General features: G+C 44.5%; 1 protein-coding gene across 2 annotated transcripts in view; it reads right to left on the minus strand.

The window, feature by feature from the left end:
* AKR1A1 (aldo-keto reductase family 1 member A1) overlaps positions 1–8772 on the minus strand; it is a 30651-nt gene extending 21879 nt beyond the window's left edge. The window contains exons 1-2 of one of the 2 annotated variants that reach the window (XM_063427699.1): positions 8206–8510; positions 7762–7781 (exon numbers count right to left, since the gene is read on the minus strand). Coding sequence is in view for 1 of the 2 variants with exons in the window: in XM_063427697.1 (XP_063283767.1) it covers positions 8643–8751 (109 nt within the window). In the remaining variant the exon portion in view is untranslated. Of the gene's footprint in view, positions 1–7761; positions 7782–8205; positions 8511–8642 lie in introns of those variants that run through there. The other variant, XM_063427697.1, reaches the window with a different exon arrangement.
* Between the last annotated feature and the right edge of the window lie 9351 nt (positions 8773–18123).

The raw sequence follows: 18123 nt of genomic DNA on the forward strand, positions 1-18123 counted from the left end.
CAAATTACAAAAGTTTTGGCTAAATATTTCCAACTCATGATTTGGACACTGAAATTTTGCAATGAACTACAATTGAGTGTTTTGTGAAGAACGCACAGTTTGTAATTAGGGAGTTCCCATAAAATCATGGCACAGAAGCAATGTACACAGAGAGCTTCTCCTAGTCAAATAATCCTACTGGCTCAGGAAACAAAACATCACCTAGGACGAGTAAATTAAAGGACCACTATAGGCACCCAGACCACGTCAGCTCAATGAAGGTTCCTCTAGTTTTAACCCTGCAGCTGTAAACATAGCAGTTTCAGGGAATTCATTGACAGACGCTAGAGGCGCTTCCGCACTTCTCACTGTGAAAATCACAGTGAGAAGACGCTGGACGTCCATTGAGTAAGGCTTTCCTGTGGGCAATTTGAATGCGCTCGCGGCTCTTGCCGCGCATTCGGATCTGACGTTGAAGGGAGGAGGAGAGTTCCCCAGCACAGAGGGAGCCCGGCGCTGGAGACAGGTAAGTGGCTGAAGGGCTTTTAACCCCTTCAGCCCAGCGGGAGGGGACCTTTTTTCTGGCACTATAGTGGTCCTTTAACAACATCCAAACTTTCCGACTGTTTGTGTACAAGTCACAGAATTCTGGGAAATGTCGTCTCAAAGAGGCAGAAAGCCTGGATTAGACATTCCTGTTATAGACTGAGTATAAGGGCCTATTATAAACACGGCTTTGTTACGTCTGTTACCTCAGTCCTGTAGGTTTCTGTTCTTTAAAAATGTCTCGTTGTCGTCAAACAGAACACAGATTCCTCTGTTTATTTATTGGCAATTACACACAATATTTAGTGCGAGGGATTCAGAATGTTAGGATGTGGCAAAACATGGACTTCTGGTTATATGGTCTCTGTCACAAAGGCAGATATGAGATATTAAAAAAAAATTAAAAAAAAAATTATATATATATATATATATATATATATATATATATATATATATTGTCAGGATCGGGACAGGGATCCAACACGCAGAGTACAAACAGGTACAGGATACGTATACCGGACCTTAGAATGGCCGGACTAACGTACGGAGAATATAGAGAATGGTCAGAGACAAGCCGAGGTCGAGGGAACGAGAGGACAGGTAAGCGAGGAACAAGCCGGGTCAAGGATAACAGAGGTAAACAGAGTAAGTCAAACAAGCCGGGTCGGAACCAAAGGGATAACTGAAAATACCAGAGCACTGTGTGACTAGGCAGGCTAGAACCACGACAGGGCAATGAGCAAATGAGAGAAGCACTGTTAAATACCCTGGCTCAGAAGGGTAGACACGCCTCCGACGAGTCCTGATTAGTCTCCACACAATTGAGTGACAGGTCGTTCCGGGTTGGCGTCATGACGTCGACTTCCGGACGTCATGCTACAAAAGGAAGTGACTCCCTCGCGGCCGGCGTTTATGTGACCGGGTGGACCGCGAGGAACAGGGGAAACAGGCCGTCCGGATGGATAGACGTCTAAGTCTCTACCTCTCCCAGAGGTAGAGACTTCAGGTACCCTGACATATATATATATATATATATATATATATATATATATATATATATATATATATATATATATATATATATATATATATATATATATATATATATATATATATATATATATATATATATATATATATATATATTTTGGACAGACCGCTGACGAGGATCATGTAAAGTGAGATCTTACGTCAACAGCACAACTACAGTCGGGGCAGATGGTGCAGCTACCCAGGGTGCATATATGGGGAGGGGTGCAATGGCCACCTTAGGGTGCCCCCAGAGCAGGCACTTATTCCCTCAGGCAGAGAAGGGGTGGAGGCAGGATGCGGTGGCGAGGAAGCCCTGATCTTCCAGTTCCTCACACTGCGCCCTCGTGCACTCTCCATGGTAATGCTAGGAGCCGGATTAATACATCACTCCGGCCCAGGCATCAATAAACAGCGCATGGGGGTGCAGTGTGAGGACCTGGGAGATTGCAGAAGTCCCCTGGATCCCAGCTCTCCCAAAGGTAGGGAGACTGGATGGACCTACATTTCTTTTTGTTTTTTATCAATTGAGCCATTTTGTTCTGCCCTGGGCGACTGCAACTCTGATTACGCCACTGTCTTATGTACATATCAGCAGCCAGTCTATTAGCACAGGACTGTGCAGTCATTTATAACAGAACATATCGCAGGTGTGGTTAGGTGCTGGCAAAACCGCTCAGTTACATTTTAACCATTTTAGGGGCAGTTCATTCAAACAATATTAGACACATTTACACTGTAGATATTTATGAACATTTCCCATGATGCTCAACTAGCCAGAAAGGAAAATTTACTTTACAAACATCTGAATGGCCAAACTTAACCCTTTCCCTCCCAATCCCTTGCATACATGGCTTTGATTTCGTTTTGCCAAAACAGAAGCCAATAATCTGTTTAAACAAGTTATCATTTACTATTCAATGTGTTTCTAAGGTGTATTAATGTACCAAGAAAAATTCCTTCAATAAAATGTAAATATTTTTTTTTCCAAAATACATAAATGTTTATTTTCCTGATCTTTTTTATAGACATTTTAGTTCCTCATCTACTGTACCATACTGAAATGTCTGATTATACTTTGATTTTTATGATTAATGGATAGCAGAAAATCTGTCACTTTATAATCCCTTCCATTTCCTGCAAAGAATTAAAGAATACATGAACAATTATAATTATGTAAATGTCAAGGATTTAACATTTTTACGTTCTCTTGAGGGAACGCGCTTCTCTAGAATTTACACAACTCAATACCATTTTAAAATCACTTATAATGTGTGTTAATCTTTCTCAGGAGATACTCTGCGCTCTCTAAATATACAAGCTGTAGTGGTTATGGTGTTTGGAGTTTCAGCAAATTGTATTATCTAGTTCAACCATGGCAAACAAGAAAATGGAGAGGGGGGCGTTGTTTAATTTCTCCTCTCTGTATGCGCTCTCTGTGCTGACTACCAGGTGCAAAGGGCGGAGCTTATAACAATGACTGACAGAGAGCTAAGATGGAGGCGGCTCTCTCTATACTGACTGCCAGGTGTAAAGGGCGGGGCTTATAACAATGACTGACAGAGAGCTAAGATGGAGGCGGCTCTCTCTATGCTGACTGCCAGGTGTAAAGGGCGGAGCTTATAACAATGATTGACAGGGAGCTAAGATGGAGGTGGCTCTCTCTATACTGACTGCCAGGTGTAAAGGGTGGAGCTTATAACAATGACTGACAGGGAGCTAAGATGGAGGTGGCTCTCTCTATGCTGACTGCCAGGTGTAAAGGGCGGATCTTATAACAATGATTGACAGGGAGCTAAGATGGAGGCAGCTCTCTCTATACTGACTGCCAGGTGCAAAGGGCGGAGCTTATAACAATGATTGACAGGGAGCTAAGATGGAGGTGGCTCTCTCTATGCTGACTGTCAGGTGTAAAGGGTGGAGCTTATAACAATGACTGACAGGGAGCTAAGATGGAGGCGGCTCTCTCTATACTGACTGCCAGGTGTAAAGGGCGGAGCTTATAACAATGATTGACAGGGAGCTAAGATGGAGGTGGCTCTCTCTATACTGACTGCCAGGTGTAAAGGGTGGAGCTTATAACAATGACTGACAGAGAGCTAAGATGGAGGCGGCTCTCTCTATACTGACTGCCAGGTGTAAAGGGCGGAGCTTATAACAATGATTGACAGGGAGCTAAGATGGAGGCAGCTCTCTCTATACTGACTGCCAGGTGCAAAGGGCGGAGCTTATAACAATGATTGACAGGGAGCTAAGATGGAGGTGGCTCTCTCTATACTGACTGCCAGGTGTAAAGGGCGGAGATTATAACAATGATTGACAGGGAGCTAAGATGGAGGTGGCTCTCTCTATACTGACTGCCAGGTGTAAAGGGCGGAGCTTATAACAATGATTGACAGGGAGCTAAGATGGAGGTGGCTCTCTCTATACTGACTGCCAGGTGTAAAGGGCGGAGCTTATAACAATGATTGACATGGAGCTAAGATGGAGGTGGCTCTCTATACTGACTGCCAGGTGTAAAGGGCGGAGCTTATAACAATGATTGACAGGGAGCTAAGATGGAGGTGGCTCTCTCTATACTGACTGCCAGGTGTAAAGGGCGGAGCTTATAACAATGATTGACAGGGAGCTAAGATGGAGGTGGCTCACTCTATACTGACTGCCAGGTGTAAAGGGCGGAGCTTATAACAATGATTGACAGGGAGCTAAGATGGAGGTGCCCAGTTGTACGATAAAGAAGTACGAATTTCTACATTTAGTTTTACTTTTCACACCTCATAATACATATTTGTTAAACATGTAGACAACTCAATACAATATCTAAAATCATTGTAACTGACAGTTTTCCTTTAAATTTAGGTTAACGATGTATCCAGGTTTACAAGAGCCACCATGCTTCCATGGACAAAAATTAACTTCTAGGTGCTGATTAATGAAGAATTAGCAATGCTGACCTGTAGAATGCACCTCTGACATGCTGCAGGAAGAATGATTAGTTTATTAAAGGAACAATGCGTTAGCTATACTAAGATACGCAGCACAGACAGCTCAAAAGAACCTACCCTGCTGAACATGAGTGAGCCTGCAGTAGAGGGTAGGTACTATGTCAGTGGTTATTGACCTGAGTGAGCCTGCAGTAGAGGGTAGGTACTATGTCAGTGGTTATTTACCTGACTGAGCCAGCAGTAGAGGGTAGGTACTATGTCAGTGGTTATTTACCTGACTGAGCCAGCAGTAGAGGGTAGGTACTATGTCAGTGGTTATTGACCTGAGTGAGCCTGCAGTAGAGGGTAGGTACTATGTCAGTGGTTATTTACCTGAGTGAGCCTGCAGTAGAGGGTAGGTACTATGTCAGTGGTTATTGACCTGAGTGAGCCTGCAGTAGAGGGTAGGTACTATGTCAGTGGTTATTTACCTGAGTGAGCCTGCAGTAGAGGGTAGGTACTATGTCAGTGGTTATTGACCTGAGTGAGCCTGCAGTAGAGGGTAGGTACTATGTCAGTGGTTATTTACCTGACTGAGCCAGCAGTAGAGGGTAGGTACTATGTCAGTGGTTATTTACCTGAGTGACCTAGTATCAGCAGGCTCAATAATTAATTGGCAGTTATTCACATGAGTAAACCTACAGCAGAATCATATGACTAGACAAGAAAATACATTGAAATCAGCAACTCTAACAAAAACCAGTTACTATATCCAGTTATACAGCACTGCGGGAAACCGTAATATTTTTACTAGGTTACTAGGGACATGGAGGCAGTAAACCCACAGCAGCCCTGCACCATGCATAGAGAATAAATGATGAGGCAGGGCACAAAAAAGTCCTTTGCCACTAGCTGGGCTTTAACACTTGCTCATCACTGCGAGCCTGGAGGGCCACGGCACTCTCCCCGGGGCGTGAATGGTCACTTACCAATGGCTAGAGGCAAGTGGAGATTTTGAGATCAGTTTGAGGTATATTCAAGAGCGAGTTAAAAAGTTAAATGCTAAATGTAGGCTAGACCGGCCAAGGTGGAAAATTTCTCCCAACAAAACTATTTATGTAATTATTCCAAAATGAATTTAGTGGCCAAACTCCTTGATGTGAATATAATGGCGGGTTGATGAACTGGGGCCGACATCTTATCAATTCTCGCAGCATGACTGTCCCTAGTAGGGGCTGCCAATAACAAAACATTTAACCAAACTTTGAGCATTCCTTTAGTTTCCATGGTAACTGCACTACGTTTAGAACGTTGCCCCAGGTCTCCCACTCTGCGTGAAGCAATATCCCACCCAAATTGGAGATCCCCTCACAATCAGGCAATGAGAGTAAAGGAAAGGGTCTGAGACGCAGGTAAAATAGTCTCCAGCAGTATGAGATCTTGGTATTGTATCAAGCTGACGCTTACTAAATACTGTCAATAATAACAGGCCGTCAGCCGGATAATATCCATAATAACGTTACCCAGGTACTGTCTCTATAATAACAGGCCGTTACCCAGGTACTGTCTCTATAATAACAGGCCGCTACCCAGGTACTGTCTCTATAATAACAGGCCGTTACCCAGGTACTGTCTCTATAATAACAGGCCGTTACCCAGGTACTGTCTCTATAATAACAGGCGTTACCCAGGTACTGTCTCTATAATAACAGACCGTTACCCAGGTACTGTCTCTATAATAACAGACCGTTACCCAGGTACTGTCTCTATAATAACAGACCGTTACCCAGGTACTGTCTCTATAATAACAGACCGTTACCCAGGTACTGTCCATAAATAACAGGCCGTTACCCAGGTACTGTCTCTATAATAAACAGGCCTTTACCCAGGTACTGTCTATAATAAACAGGCCTTTACCCAGGTGCTGTCTCTATAATAAACAGGCCGTTACCCAGGTGCTGTCTCTATAATAAACAGGCCGCTACCCAGGTACTGTCTCTATAATAACAGGCCGTTACCCAGGTACTGTCTCTATAATAACAGGCCGTTACCCAGGTACTGTCTCTATAATAACAGGCCGTTACCCAGGTACTGTCTCTATAATAAACAGACCGTTACCCAGGTACTGTCTCTATAATAACAGGCCTTTACCCAGGTACTGTCTCTATAATAACAGGCCGTTACCCAGGTACTGTCTCTATAATAACAGGCCTTTACCCAGGTACTGTCTCTATAATAACAGGCCGTTACCCAGGTACTGTCTCTATAATAACAGGCCGTTACCCAGGTACTGTCTCTATAATAACAGGCCGTTACCCAGGTACTGTCTCTATAATAACAGGCCGTTACCCAGGTACTGTCTCTATAATAACAGGCCGTTACCCAGGTACTGTCTCTATAATAACAGGCCGTTACCCAGGTACTGTCTCTATAATAACAGGCCGTTACCCAGGTACTGTCTCTATAATAACAGGCCGTTACCCAGGTACTGTCTCTATAATAAACAGACCGTTACCCAGGTACTGTCTCTATAATAACAGGCCTTTACCCAGGTACTGTCTCTATAATAACAGGCCGTTACCCAGGTACTGTCTCTATAATAACAGGCGTTACCCAGGTACTGTCTCTATAATAACAGGCGTTACCCAGGTACTGTCTCTATAATAACAGACCGTTACCCAGGTACTGTCTCTATAATAACAGGCGTTACCCAGGTACTGTCTCTATAATAACAGGCCGTTACCCAGGTACTGTCTCTATAATAAACAGACCGTTACCCAGGTACTGTCTCTATAATAAACAGACCGTTACCCAGGTACTGTCTCTATAATAAACAGACCGTTACCCAGGTACTGTCTCTATAATAAACAGACCGTTACCCAGGTACTGTCTCTATAATAAACAGACCGTTACCCAGGTACTGTCTCTATAATAACAGGCGGTTACCCAGGTACTGTCTCTATAATAAACAGGCCTTTACCCAGGTACTGTCTCTATAATAAACAGGCCGTTACCCAGGTACTGTCTCCATAATAACAGGCCGTTACCCAGGTACTGTCTCTATAATAACAGGCCGTTACCCAGGTACTGTCTCTATAATAACAGGCCGTTACCCAGGTACTGTCTCTATAATAACAGGCCGTTACCCAGGTACTGTCTATAATAAGTTGTTACCCGGGGACTGTCCATAATAACAGACTGTTATGCAGACTGCCCCCTCCCCTCCTGCAGGACTCTGGTGCCCACAATCCCAGGATCCTCCCAGCAGACAGACAGCACTTACCTGTAGTGAGGGCACTCTCTGAGCAGGGCTTGAACTGGGAGCTCGTGCAATGGGCACTCTAGGCAGGCCTGGGAGCTCGTGCAGTGGGCACTCTCTGGGCAATTCACTGGGAGCTTGTGCAGTGGACACTCTCTGAGCAGGGCTGGCACTGGGAGCTCGTGCAGTGGACACTCTCTGAGCAGGCCTGGCACTGGGCACTCTGGGCAGGCCTGGCACTGGGAGCTCGTGCAGTGGGCACTGTGGGCAGGCCTGGCACTGGGAGCTCGTGCAGCGGGCACTGTGGGCAGGCCTGGCACTGGGAGCTCGTGCAGTGGACACTCTCTGAGCAGGGCTGGCAATGGGAGCTCGTGCAGTGGGCACTCTGGGCAAGCCTGGCACTGGGAGCTCGTGCAGTGGGCACTCTCTGGGCAATTCACAGAGAGTTCGAGCAGTGGGCACTCTCTGGGCAGGGCTGGCACTGGGAGCTCGTGCAGTGGGCACTCTCTGGGCAGGGCTGGCACTGGGAGCTCGTGCAGTGGACACTCTCTGAGCAGGGCTGGCAATGGGAGCTCGTGCAGTGGGCACTCTGGGCAGGGCTGGCACTGGGAGCTCGTGCAGTGGGCACTCTCTGGGCAGGGCTGGCACTGGGAGCTCGAGCAGTGGGCACTGGGTTTAATGCTGGGAGAGAGGGAGGGGGCAGGGAGTGGGCGGAATCAGAACTCTAATAACTGAGTTACTTTGTAACCCTCTCCCAGCCAAACCGCTCTGTCAGCTGGATAAAGGGAAGGAAACAGGATTTAACCCCATGTGCCCCCTGCCCTGACAGCAGAGGACAATCACAGATTACATTACAGGAGCCAAGGGCCCCATCCCATGACTCCAGGTCACTTCCTCATACTCACTGCCTGCTGAGCCATGTGGAAATCTGATTGCAGGTTTGGAGAAAAGAAAGTTTTTCACCATTTTGTGAGCCAATAAAATCACTCCAGCCTGGTTTCTCCCCATTGTCATGGGTCAGCAGAGATCCCAGGGAGCAGGAGGGGAGAAACACTTTAATAATTAATATGGGTGTTCAGTAATCAGAGCTTCTCCAGCAAGCTGTGCCAATATAGGGGCTGATTCACTAAATAGCAAATGGAAACATGAATTGCAATGCTTAACCCCTTCAGGACCGGACTGTTTTTGAGATGTTTGTACGTTAAGGACCAGAGCTATTTTAACACCTTTGTGGTGTTTGTGTTTAGCTGTAATTTTCCGCGCTCTCATTTACTGTTCCCATACAAATTATATATTGTTTTTTTCAGGACAAAAAGGGCTTTCTTTACATACTATTATTTTTATCATGTCATATAATTTAATTTGAAAAAAAATAAGAAAATATGGTGAAAAATTAAAAAAGAAAAAAAAAGTTTTTTGACTTCTAATTAAAAATTCTTTTACTGATCAGCAAAATCGAATGAAACAAACTGCTAGATAGATTCAAAATGTTGTCCTGAGTTTAAGGGCTATAAGTACAAGTAGGAAATTGCTGTTTCAAAATGTACATTTGTCAAATGTATCAATAGTGACATTGTAACACTGTTATTATGAATAGAGTAAGGAGCACAACCATACCTATTTATGTACAAGAAAAATCTTTATTAAATGGGTATATACTATAAGAATGTCTCTTTAAATTTTAAACCCAAGATGCAAAGTCATAATGCTATAACAACTCTACCAGAAAAAAATCTGGACATATATGAGCGCACAATGCATAATATATAGGTGAAAAAAAACTATAAGCAAACAACTATAATGCTAGTATAGTCAAACCCAAAAAAAGGATACAACATACAAAAATAATACAAAAACCATACCAAATTAAGTGAGAAGCTGGGACAGAGTCAATCAAAAAGCCCCCAACGTTTCGGCAAAAAGCCTTTATCAAGGGAGCCTCTTGTAACACGGTTATGTCATGAATCTCCAAAAAACACCCCACATGTATATAATTTTCTTAAACTAGATAACCCAGGGTATTTATCTAAGAATATTATGATGCTTTCTATGCAGCCATTTTACCACAAACCTTTGCCAAACTTTGCATAGGTAGTTAATTTTTTTAATTTTTTTTCACATAAATTGCAATTCAGGTATAAATTCACAGATTCTGTTAGGTGTCATTACAAAACAACACCCCAATATGTGTTCAGTAACATCTCCCAAGTACAGGGATACCCCCCAGGGGGTTGTCCGGGGGCTAAAAGGCCACATTTTGCAGGTGCGCATATCAATTTCCCAGCTTGGAATTTTTACATGTAGTCAACCTGCATGCATGTCCTATTTGGGACATTTTTTAAGCCGGCCAATGTATTTTACCCCCATCAAACCATATATTTTTGAAAAGTAGACACCCTAGGGTATTTCACATGGTGGAATTTTTACACTTTCCATGCACTAATTCTACCACCAGGCTTTGTCAAACATTGAGTTAGTACATTTGTTTCTGTTTTTTTTCACACACCTTGTACTTTAGGCATGAATTATCAGATCCTGTTATGTGTCACTGCCAAACAACACCCCAATATGTGTTAAGCAAGATCTCCTGAATACAGTGATACCACCCATGCATAGGCTTGTTGGGTTCTTTGGGGGCTAAAAGGCCACGTTTGGCAGGTGCGCTTATCAGTTTCCCAACTTGGAATTTTGACATGTAATCAACCTGCGCCCATGTCCCATTTGAGCCAATGTATTTTACCCCAATCAAACCATATATTTTTGAAAAGTAGACAACCCAGGGCATTTTAAATTGTGGTATTTTAACACTTTTCATGCACTGAATTCTACCACCAGCCTTTGTCAAACTTTTGGATAGTAATCTTTTTTTGTTTCTTTGTCACACACATTGTACTTTAGGCATGAATTAACAGATCCTGTTATGTGTCACTGCCAAACACTGCCCAATATGAACATATTGGGCAGTGTTTGGCAGTGACACATAACAGGACAGCAACACCTCCGAGTACAGGGATACCCCCCGTGTATAGGGTTGCTGGGTTGTTTGGGGGCCAAAAGGCAACAATCAGAACTTGTACATGTCAGTTTTTCAACTTGATATATAGGTATGCTTGGTCTATCTTCAGTTTGATATATTTTTGCACCCCCCAGTTAATGTTACCATCATGACAATATGTATAGTATATATTTTTATAAAGTAGACATCAAAGGTTATAGAGGATGGGGTGTTTTGACTTCTTTCCCCCAACCATTTTGCCCCCCAAATAAAGTGTAGTGGTCATTTTTTTAATTCTGGTTGTTATGCACACGTCATCTGGTTTTGGCCAGCTGGTTATGTGTTACTTCCAAAAAACTTGTTAGGCCAAATGTGCAGGTAGCAAATGTACATTTAGCAGCAATCTTTAAACTGACTCCTGCAAATAGAATCTAACTGGAGATTTGGGGGAAGGAAACTGACTAACAAAAAATGGCTGCTTTCCAAAGAAACAAAAAATAAAAATAAAATTCAGGAACACTTCTTACAACTGTTCTGTGTGGTACAGCTTGAAACATGTTCCTACACAGAGTCCTGGTTTCGAAAGGCAATCAAGACAGTGAAAAAGGGTGTCTGTCCTTTTCCCATTTTTAAAACAGACCCGTCAACCTTTCTGGGTTTTTTTTTTCTAGCAGTTGGTGGTAACTTAAAAATAAAATGTCTGGACTCAGCTTGCACCGTTGTTGGAACTTGTCCATCTCCATAAATTGTTAAAGAAATTATTTTCAACTGAAATTGGAGAAAGGTGGTTTTCCCTGGATTATTTAAAAAAAAAAAGCAAAAATGAGTTGTTGGTTGCTATTTGCATCAGATATATAGCCACCTTTTTATACCATGCTTTGGTTTTTCGTAAAATAAGATATGGCTGCATCCAGGGCCGGTGCAAGGATTTTTGGCTACACAGGCGAATATGCATTTTGCCCTCCCCTTCTCCCCCTCACCCCCTAAAAAAATGTATCTTCACCTGCGTGCCTCGTAACTCCTTTTTTTAAATGTTCTTACTCCCTTTAGTATCCCCTCTTGAATGTGTTATCCCTGTGTGTGTTACACCCCCTTTAGTGTCTTACACCCACCCTGTGTCTCTAACAAAGTGTGTACAGCTGACAACATACAAAGAATACAGTATTCTATATACTGTATATATCCTACATTCACATGCATACACTGAATGACATTGCAAAGTGTGTACAGCAGCCAACATACACATTCATACTATACAGTGGTCAATATATACTGCATGCCATAACAAAGTGTGCACTGCAGCCTCCATACACATCATGCAAACAGGGGCGTATTAGCCGCGAGGCAAACAAGGCATTTGCCTTGGGCGGCATTTTCCAGGGGGCGGCAAAAAAAGCCGCCCCCAAATGCCCAAGGCAAATGTCTTGTTAGCCTTGAGGCTAACAGACATGCTGGGCTGCTGCTGGGTGGTCGGGCGGCGCTGCTGGGGGGGCGGCGAGGGAGCACTCCCCCTGAGCTGTCTGCTCAGCTCCCTCGCGCGCCGCACAGTGAGGCTGGGAGCCGGAATATGACGTCATATTCCGGCTCCGCCTCCCAGCCTCACTGTGCGGCGCGCGAGGGAGCTGAGCAGACAGCTCAAAGGAAGTGCTCCCTCGCCGCCCGCCCAGCAGCGCCGCCCGACCGCCCAGCAGCCACTGGACCACCAGGGAAAAAAGAAGGCCCCCCCTCCCCCAGCATTCCCAAAGGTAAGGAGGCTGGGGGGGTTAAAGTAAAAAAAAAAGCCACTGGACCACCAGGAAAAAAAGAAGGCTCCCCCCCCAGCATTCCCAAAGGTAAGGAGGCTGGGGGGGTTAAAGTAAAAAAAAAAAAAAAAAAAGTGTTAATGTGAGTGTCTGTTAGTGAGTGTGAGTGTGTGTGTGTCTGTTAGTGAGTGTGTGTGTGTGTCTGTTAGTGAGTGTGAGTGTGTGTGTCTGTTAGTGAGTGTGAGTGTGTGTGTGTCTGTTAGTGAGTGTGAGTGTGAGTGTGTGTGTCTGTTAGTGAGTGTGTGTGTGTGTGTGTGTCTGTTAGTGAGTGTGTGTGTCTGTTAGTGAGTGTGTGTGTGTGTCTGTTAGTGAGTGTGAGTGTGTGTCTGTTAGCGAGTGTGAGTGTGTGTCTGTTAGTGAGTGAGTGTGTGTGTGTCTGTTAGTGAGTGAGTGTGTGTGTGTCTGTTAGCGAGTGTGTGTGTGTCTGTTAGCGAGTGTGTGTGTCTGTTAGCGTGTGTGTGTGTCTGTTAGCGTGTGTGTGTGTCTGTTAGCGTGTGTCTGTTAGTGTGTGTCTGTTAGTGTGATTACATGCCCCTGTGGGTTAGCCTACATAGGGAGGACCACTAGGACCCTTAAAACTAGGATTCAGGAACACATCAGAAATATTAAAAATGGGTTTTTAAAACACAGTGTATCCTTACATTTAAAAAATTATCATAATAGTAATCCACATCTAATGGAGTTTATGGGAATACAAAAAGTAATTGGAAATTGGAGAGGTGGGGATCCCATAAAACTAATTGGACAAGCAGAGATGAAATGGATTTTTAATTTAAACACTATGCAACCTTATGGTCTTAATGATGATTTTGAAATATGCCACTTTTTATAACTCCTTTTTACTATATATTTTTTATATATATTTAACAAAATTATTGGCTACAGATTTTTATAAATATTTTTTATCTATTTACTATTTTTTAATCTATATAATAACTTTGTGTATTTTATTGTTACAAATTGAGGTGGAGAAATCATCATGGTAACCATTATGGAAAGACCCCCCTCCCCCCCTCCCTTTTTTTGCACAGTGTTTTGGGTTACTTTTTGGTGGAGATGATAAAATTACTTTTAATGTTTTTGGGATTGACTAATACTCTGTATCTCTTTATCTATGTGTTTACAATGCTCCAATATGGGCATACCACCCAAATAAAGGGAAGAATATGGACTTTTATGTGGACATTATTAAGGACATTTCCTTTGCCAACACTTTGCCCTCGAATAAAATGGCGGAATCACCCTCTACAAGTGTGGAAACCTGAATACGAATCCACATCACAGAAGAGGAAGCTGGATCCCACGTGACCGGGAAGGAGGCATTATCAAGTAGTGGGATGGATAGAGACTATTCAGATTCCCGGAAGTGACATCACGCGCTCGTTTTTACGTGCGTGCGCGATGGCGTCACCAATAAGGGATAGAGTACCTTCAGCTGAATTTCCTCATACTCCCCCATAAGAACGCCCGTGATTGGTTGGAATGCGGTCCGTTTCCTCCAATCAGGACGGAAGGAGGGATATTTAAGTATAACAAACCAGGATGGAAGTCACCAATTGAGAAAGCCGGGTGAGATCGGCGAAACGCGTTTTGGACAACTACCAGGATATTGTATGTATTTTAAATGGTTTTAAATGTTCGTATGAATAAACCTTTATCAAGTTACATGCATCTGGTATATCTTCTATCCTGCTGGAAAGGGGGAAAGAGTCATCCCTAAAAAGGACTCACGGGCCATTACACTCAGAGCCAGGTTACAGGCTCTTGTTCAGGTGAGAAGAATACCTCCACCTTTATTTCTGATACCTAAAGTTATAAGGATTTCAACACCAGGGCGAATTTTCCCTGTTTTCTCTTTTTTTGTTCTTTCTTGAGGAACATACAACAAACGGATCGGATATTACCCAGATACCTTACATACCCTTAAGAAATTGCCGGGGAGTAAGTGATTAATTACTAAGCGCTACACACTCTCACTATCACATATTGGTTGTGTAAATAGTGGATTTATTGTACTGGATTATAATAGGATTGGAGAGTTCCTATTTTTTGTGTGTGAGCTGCTGCACTAAGAGCACCTTATTTTTGGAAATCATTTTAAGCGCCTGTTAACACAGATTACTTTGTATATGTGTCTGTTAGTGTGTTTGTCTGTTACTGAGTGTGAGTTTGTCTGTTACTGAGTGTGAGTTTGTCTGTTACTGAGTGTGAGTTTGTTTATTAGTGTGTGTGTTTCTGTTAGCGAGTGTGTGTTTCTGTTAGCTAGTGTATGCGTATCTGTCAGTGAATGTGTGTGTTTAGAATGCGGGGCGGGGTAAAGGTTAGGTGGGGGTGGCGCGGGGGGGGGGGGGGGGGTGCCTGAGTTTTGTTCTGCCTAGGGCAGCACAAAACCAGGATACACCACTGCATGCAAAGCAGACTATACACTATTCCACATAGTGCATGTCATAAAGTATGTACAGCTGCCTCCCTATATATTGTATCTTATATCAAAGTGGGTATAGCAGCCTTCATACACAAGCATGCAATACAGAATATACACCTCTCTGTATACTATATGTGGCATGAAAGTGAGCACAGCAGCCTCCGTGCACACGTACATATTATATGCAGAATAACCAATGTCAGCTCTACATTGTCAGATCTGACAGGGAACACTTTAATTTTGGTCTGTTTTCTAAAAATCATAGTGTGATCCTGATCTGGGACACTTAATCATTAAAAACAAACAAACATCTATTGATCAATACTACCCCTATATATCATTCTCTATACAGGGCCGGCCTTAGGCATTTGGGCGCCCTGTGTGAAAAATCACACCCCCACTCCTTCCCCCTTCCCACGCACAGGCAGACAGCCATACACACACAAACACACTCAGGCAGTCATACACAGACAGCCACACACAAACACACGCACAAACACAGACATAGAATGTGACGGCAGATAAGAACCATTCGGCCCATCTAGTCTGCCCAGACAGTCACACATAGGCAGTCACACACACACACACACACACAAACACACAGAGGCAAACAGCCACACACACAGAGGCAAACAGCCACACACACAGTCACACACACAGTCACACACACACAGAAGCACACTCACAGACGCACACTCACAGACGCACACACTAACAGACGCACACACTAACAGATGCACACACTAACAGACGCACACACTAACAGACGCACACTCTAACAGACGCACACACTAACAGACGCACACACTAACAGACACACACACTAACAGACACACACTCTAACTGACACACACACTGACACACACACTAACAGACACACTAACAGACACACACTAACAGACACACTCTGACACACACACACTAACAGACACACACACACTAACAGACACACTCTGACACACACACACTAACAGACACACACACTAACAGACACACTCTGACACACACACACTAACAGACACACACACACTAACAGACACACTAACAGACACACTCTGACACACACACACTAACAGACACACACACTAACAGACACACTAACAGACACACTCTGACACACACACACACTAACAGACACACACACACTAACAGGCACACACACATTAACACATGTTTTAAAATGTATTTAAACACCCCCCCTTACCTTTGGGAATGCTGGGGGGGGGGTTCCAATTTCTCCCTGGTGGTCCAGTGGCTGCTGGGCGGCGCTGGCGGGTGGCCGGCAAGGGAGCACTTCCTCTGAGCTGTCTGCTCAGCTCCCTCGCGCGCCGCACAGTGAGGCTGGGAGGCGGAGCCGGAATATGACGTCATATTCCGGCTCCCAGCCTCACTCTGCGGGCGCGAGGGAGCTGAGCAGACAGCTCAGAGGAAGTGCTCCCTCACCGGCCGCCCGCCAGCGCCGCCCGACCGCCCAACATTTCTGTTAGCCGCAAGGCTAACAAGACATTTGCCTTGGGCATTTGGGGGCGGCCTTTTTTGCCGCCCCCTGGAAAATGCCGCCCAAGGCAAATGCCTTGTTAGCCTCGCGGCTAATACGCCCCTGCCGTGTGAGCTATGCGGCCGCAGGGCGCCCCCTGCTCCATGGCGCCCTGTGCGGCCGCACAGCTCGCACACCCCTAAGGCCGGCCCTGTCTCTATATACAGGTGTATACTATCTGTAGCTCCCAATCTACAGCTACCCAGGGCTATCTCTATATCTAGATTTATAGATACCTTAAAGTGGCTGCAAAAATTAAAATAAATTAAAAATAAATAAACACACACACAATCCCTACCTTCTGAGATCTGCATTTCCTGTAGAGGTCCTGGGAGCTGGAATATGACGTCACATTCCAGCCCCCAGGACCTCTACAGGGCGCGCGAGGGAGCTATACATACAGGAGATGCGGAACTTAAACAGTTCCCTCGCGCGCCCTCTCCTTCTGAGCCGCACCGGGCTGTGGAGACAGTGGAGGGTAGCGCTCGGCCACGCTACGGGAAATGACCGGCAGGAGAGGAGTGCTGTGCACTTCTCTCCTGCCAGTCAACTGGATATTTGCTCCCCCCCCCGGCCGGTGCGCCCTAAGGCGGCCGCCTGTGCCGCCTTATGGTAGTGCCGGCCCTGGCTGCATCAGCTGATCAGCCAAATCAACACCCCCCCATGTACTTATTATATGCCCTGATGCAAACCGGTTTGGACTCTACTCTGTCCCGGACAGAGACGTCTGACATGTGTTCGTCATGGATGGTGGTTAGCATGTTGACATCCTTCCTGTCCCTAAATTTTAGTGCAAGCACTTCAGCTTTGCGAAGTGCTTTACATTCGCCTCTTTTAATTTTGCATCTATGAGAGATCGTGGAAAGTCTTTGGAATTTTTCCTGGCAGTGCCGCAGGCCAGTGTCTGTAAACCATAACGTGTTTTAAACAGACGGACACTACTATAAAAATTATCCACATAAAGGTGGTAACCTTTATTAAACAAGGGGTTTAGTAGGTCCCATACAAGTTTCTCACTTGTCCCCAGGGAGTCAGGACAGCCAGGAGGGTCCAGTTGACCATTTCCCCCCTCATATACACGAAAGGCAAATGTGTATCCACTTTCGCTCTCGCACAGTTTGTACAGTTTTATGCCATACCTAGAGAGCTTTGAGAGGATGTATTGTCTGAACCCTAATCTCCCTTTGTATTTCATTTGAGATTCATCTATGGATACATTTTGTTGGGGGGTATAAACATCCGAAAATTTGTCCTGAAAATGGTCTAGCAGTGGGCGTATTTTATAAAGCCTATCGTATTGGGGGTGATCTCTAGGGTGACAGAGGGTATTGTCACTGAAATGTAAAAATCTCAGCAGTAGCTCGTATCTGGCTCTAGGCATGGTTTGGGAGAATACTGGACTAGACATTATTGGGTTGGTGCTCCAGTATGAGCGAATCAATGGCTTCTTTATAATCCCCATGAGCATTGTAAGAGCCCAGAATTTTTTAAGCTCTGGGACATCTGTGGGATGCTAGTCATGCTCTCTGACTGTATAGCTACCTGGATTGTTATCAATAAATTGGGTAGCATACAAGTTAGTCTGGGACGCAATCTCCTCCCAGATGGTATCCCCTAAAAATAGTTC

Source organism: Pelobates fuscus, chromosome 7, assembly GCF_036172605.1.
Source record: "Pelobates fuscus isolate aPelFus1 chromosome 7, aPelFus1.pri, whole genome shotgun sequence".
In the NCBI taxonomy this organism is placed as follows: Eukaryota; Metazoa; Chordata; class Amphibia; order Anura; family Pelobatidae; genus Pelobates; species Pelobates fuscus.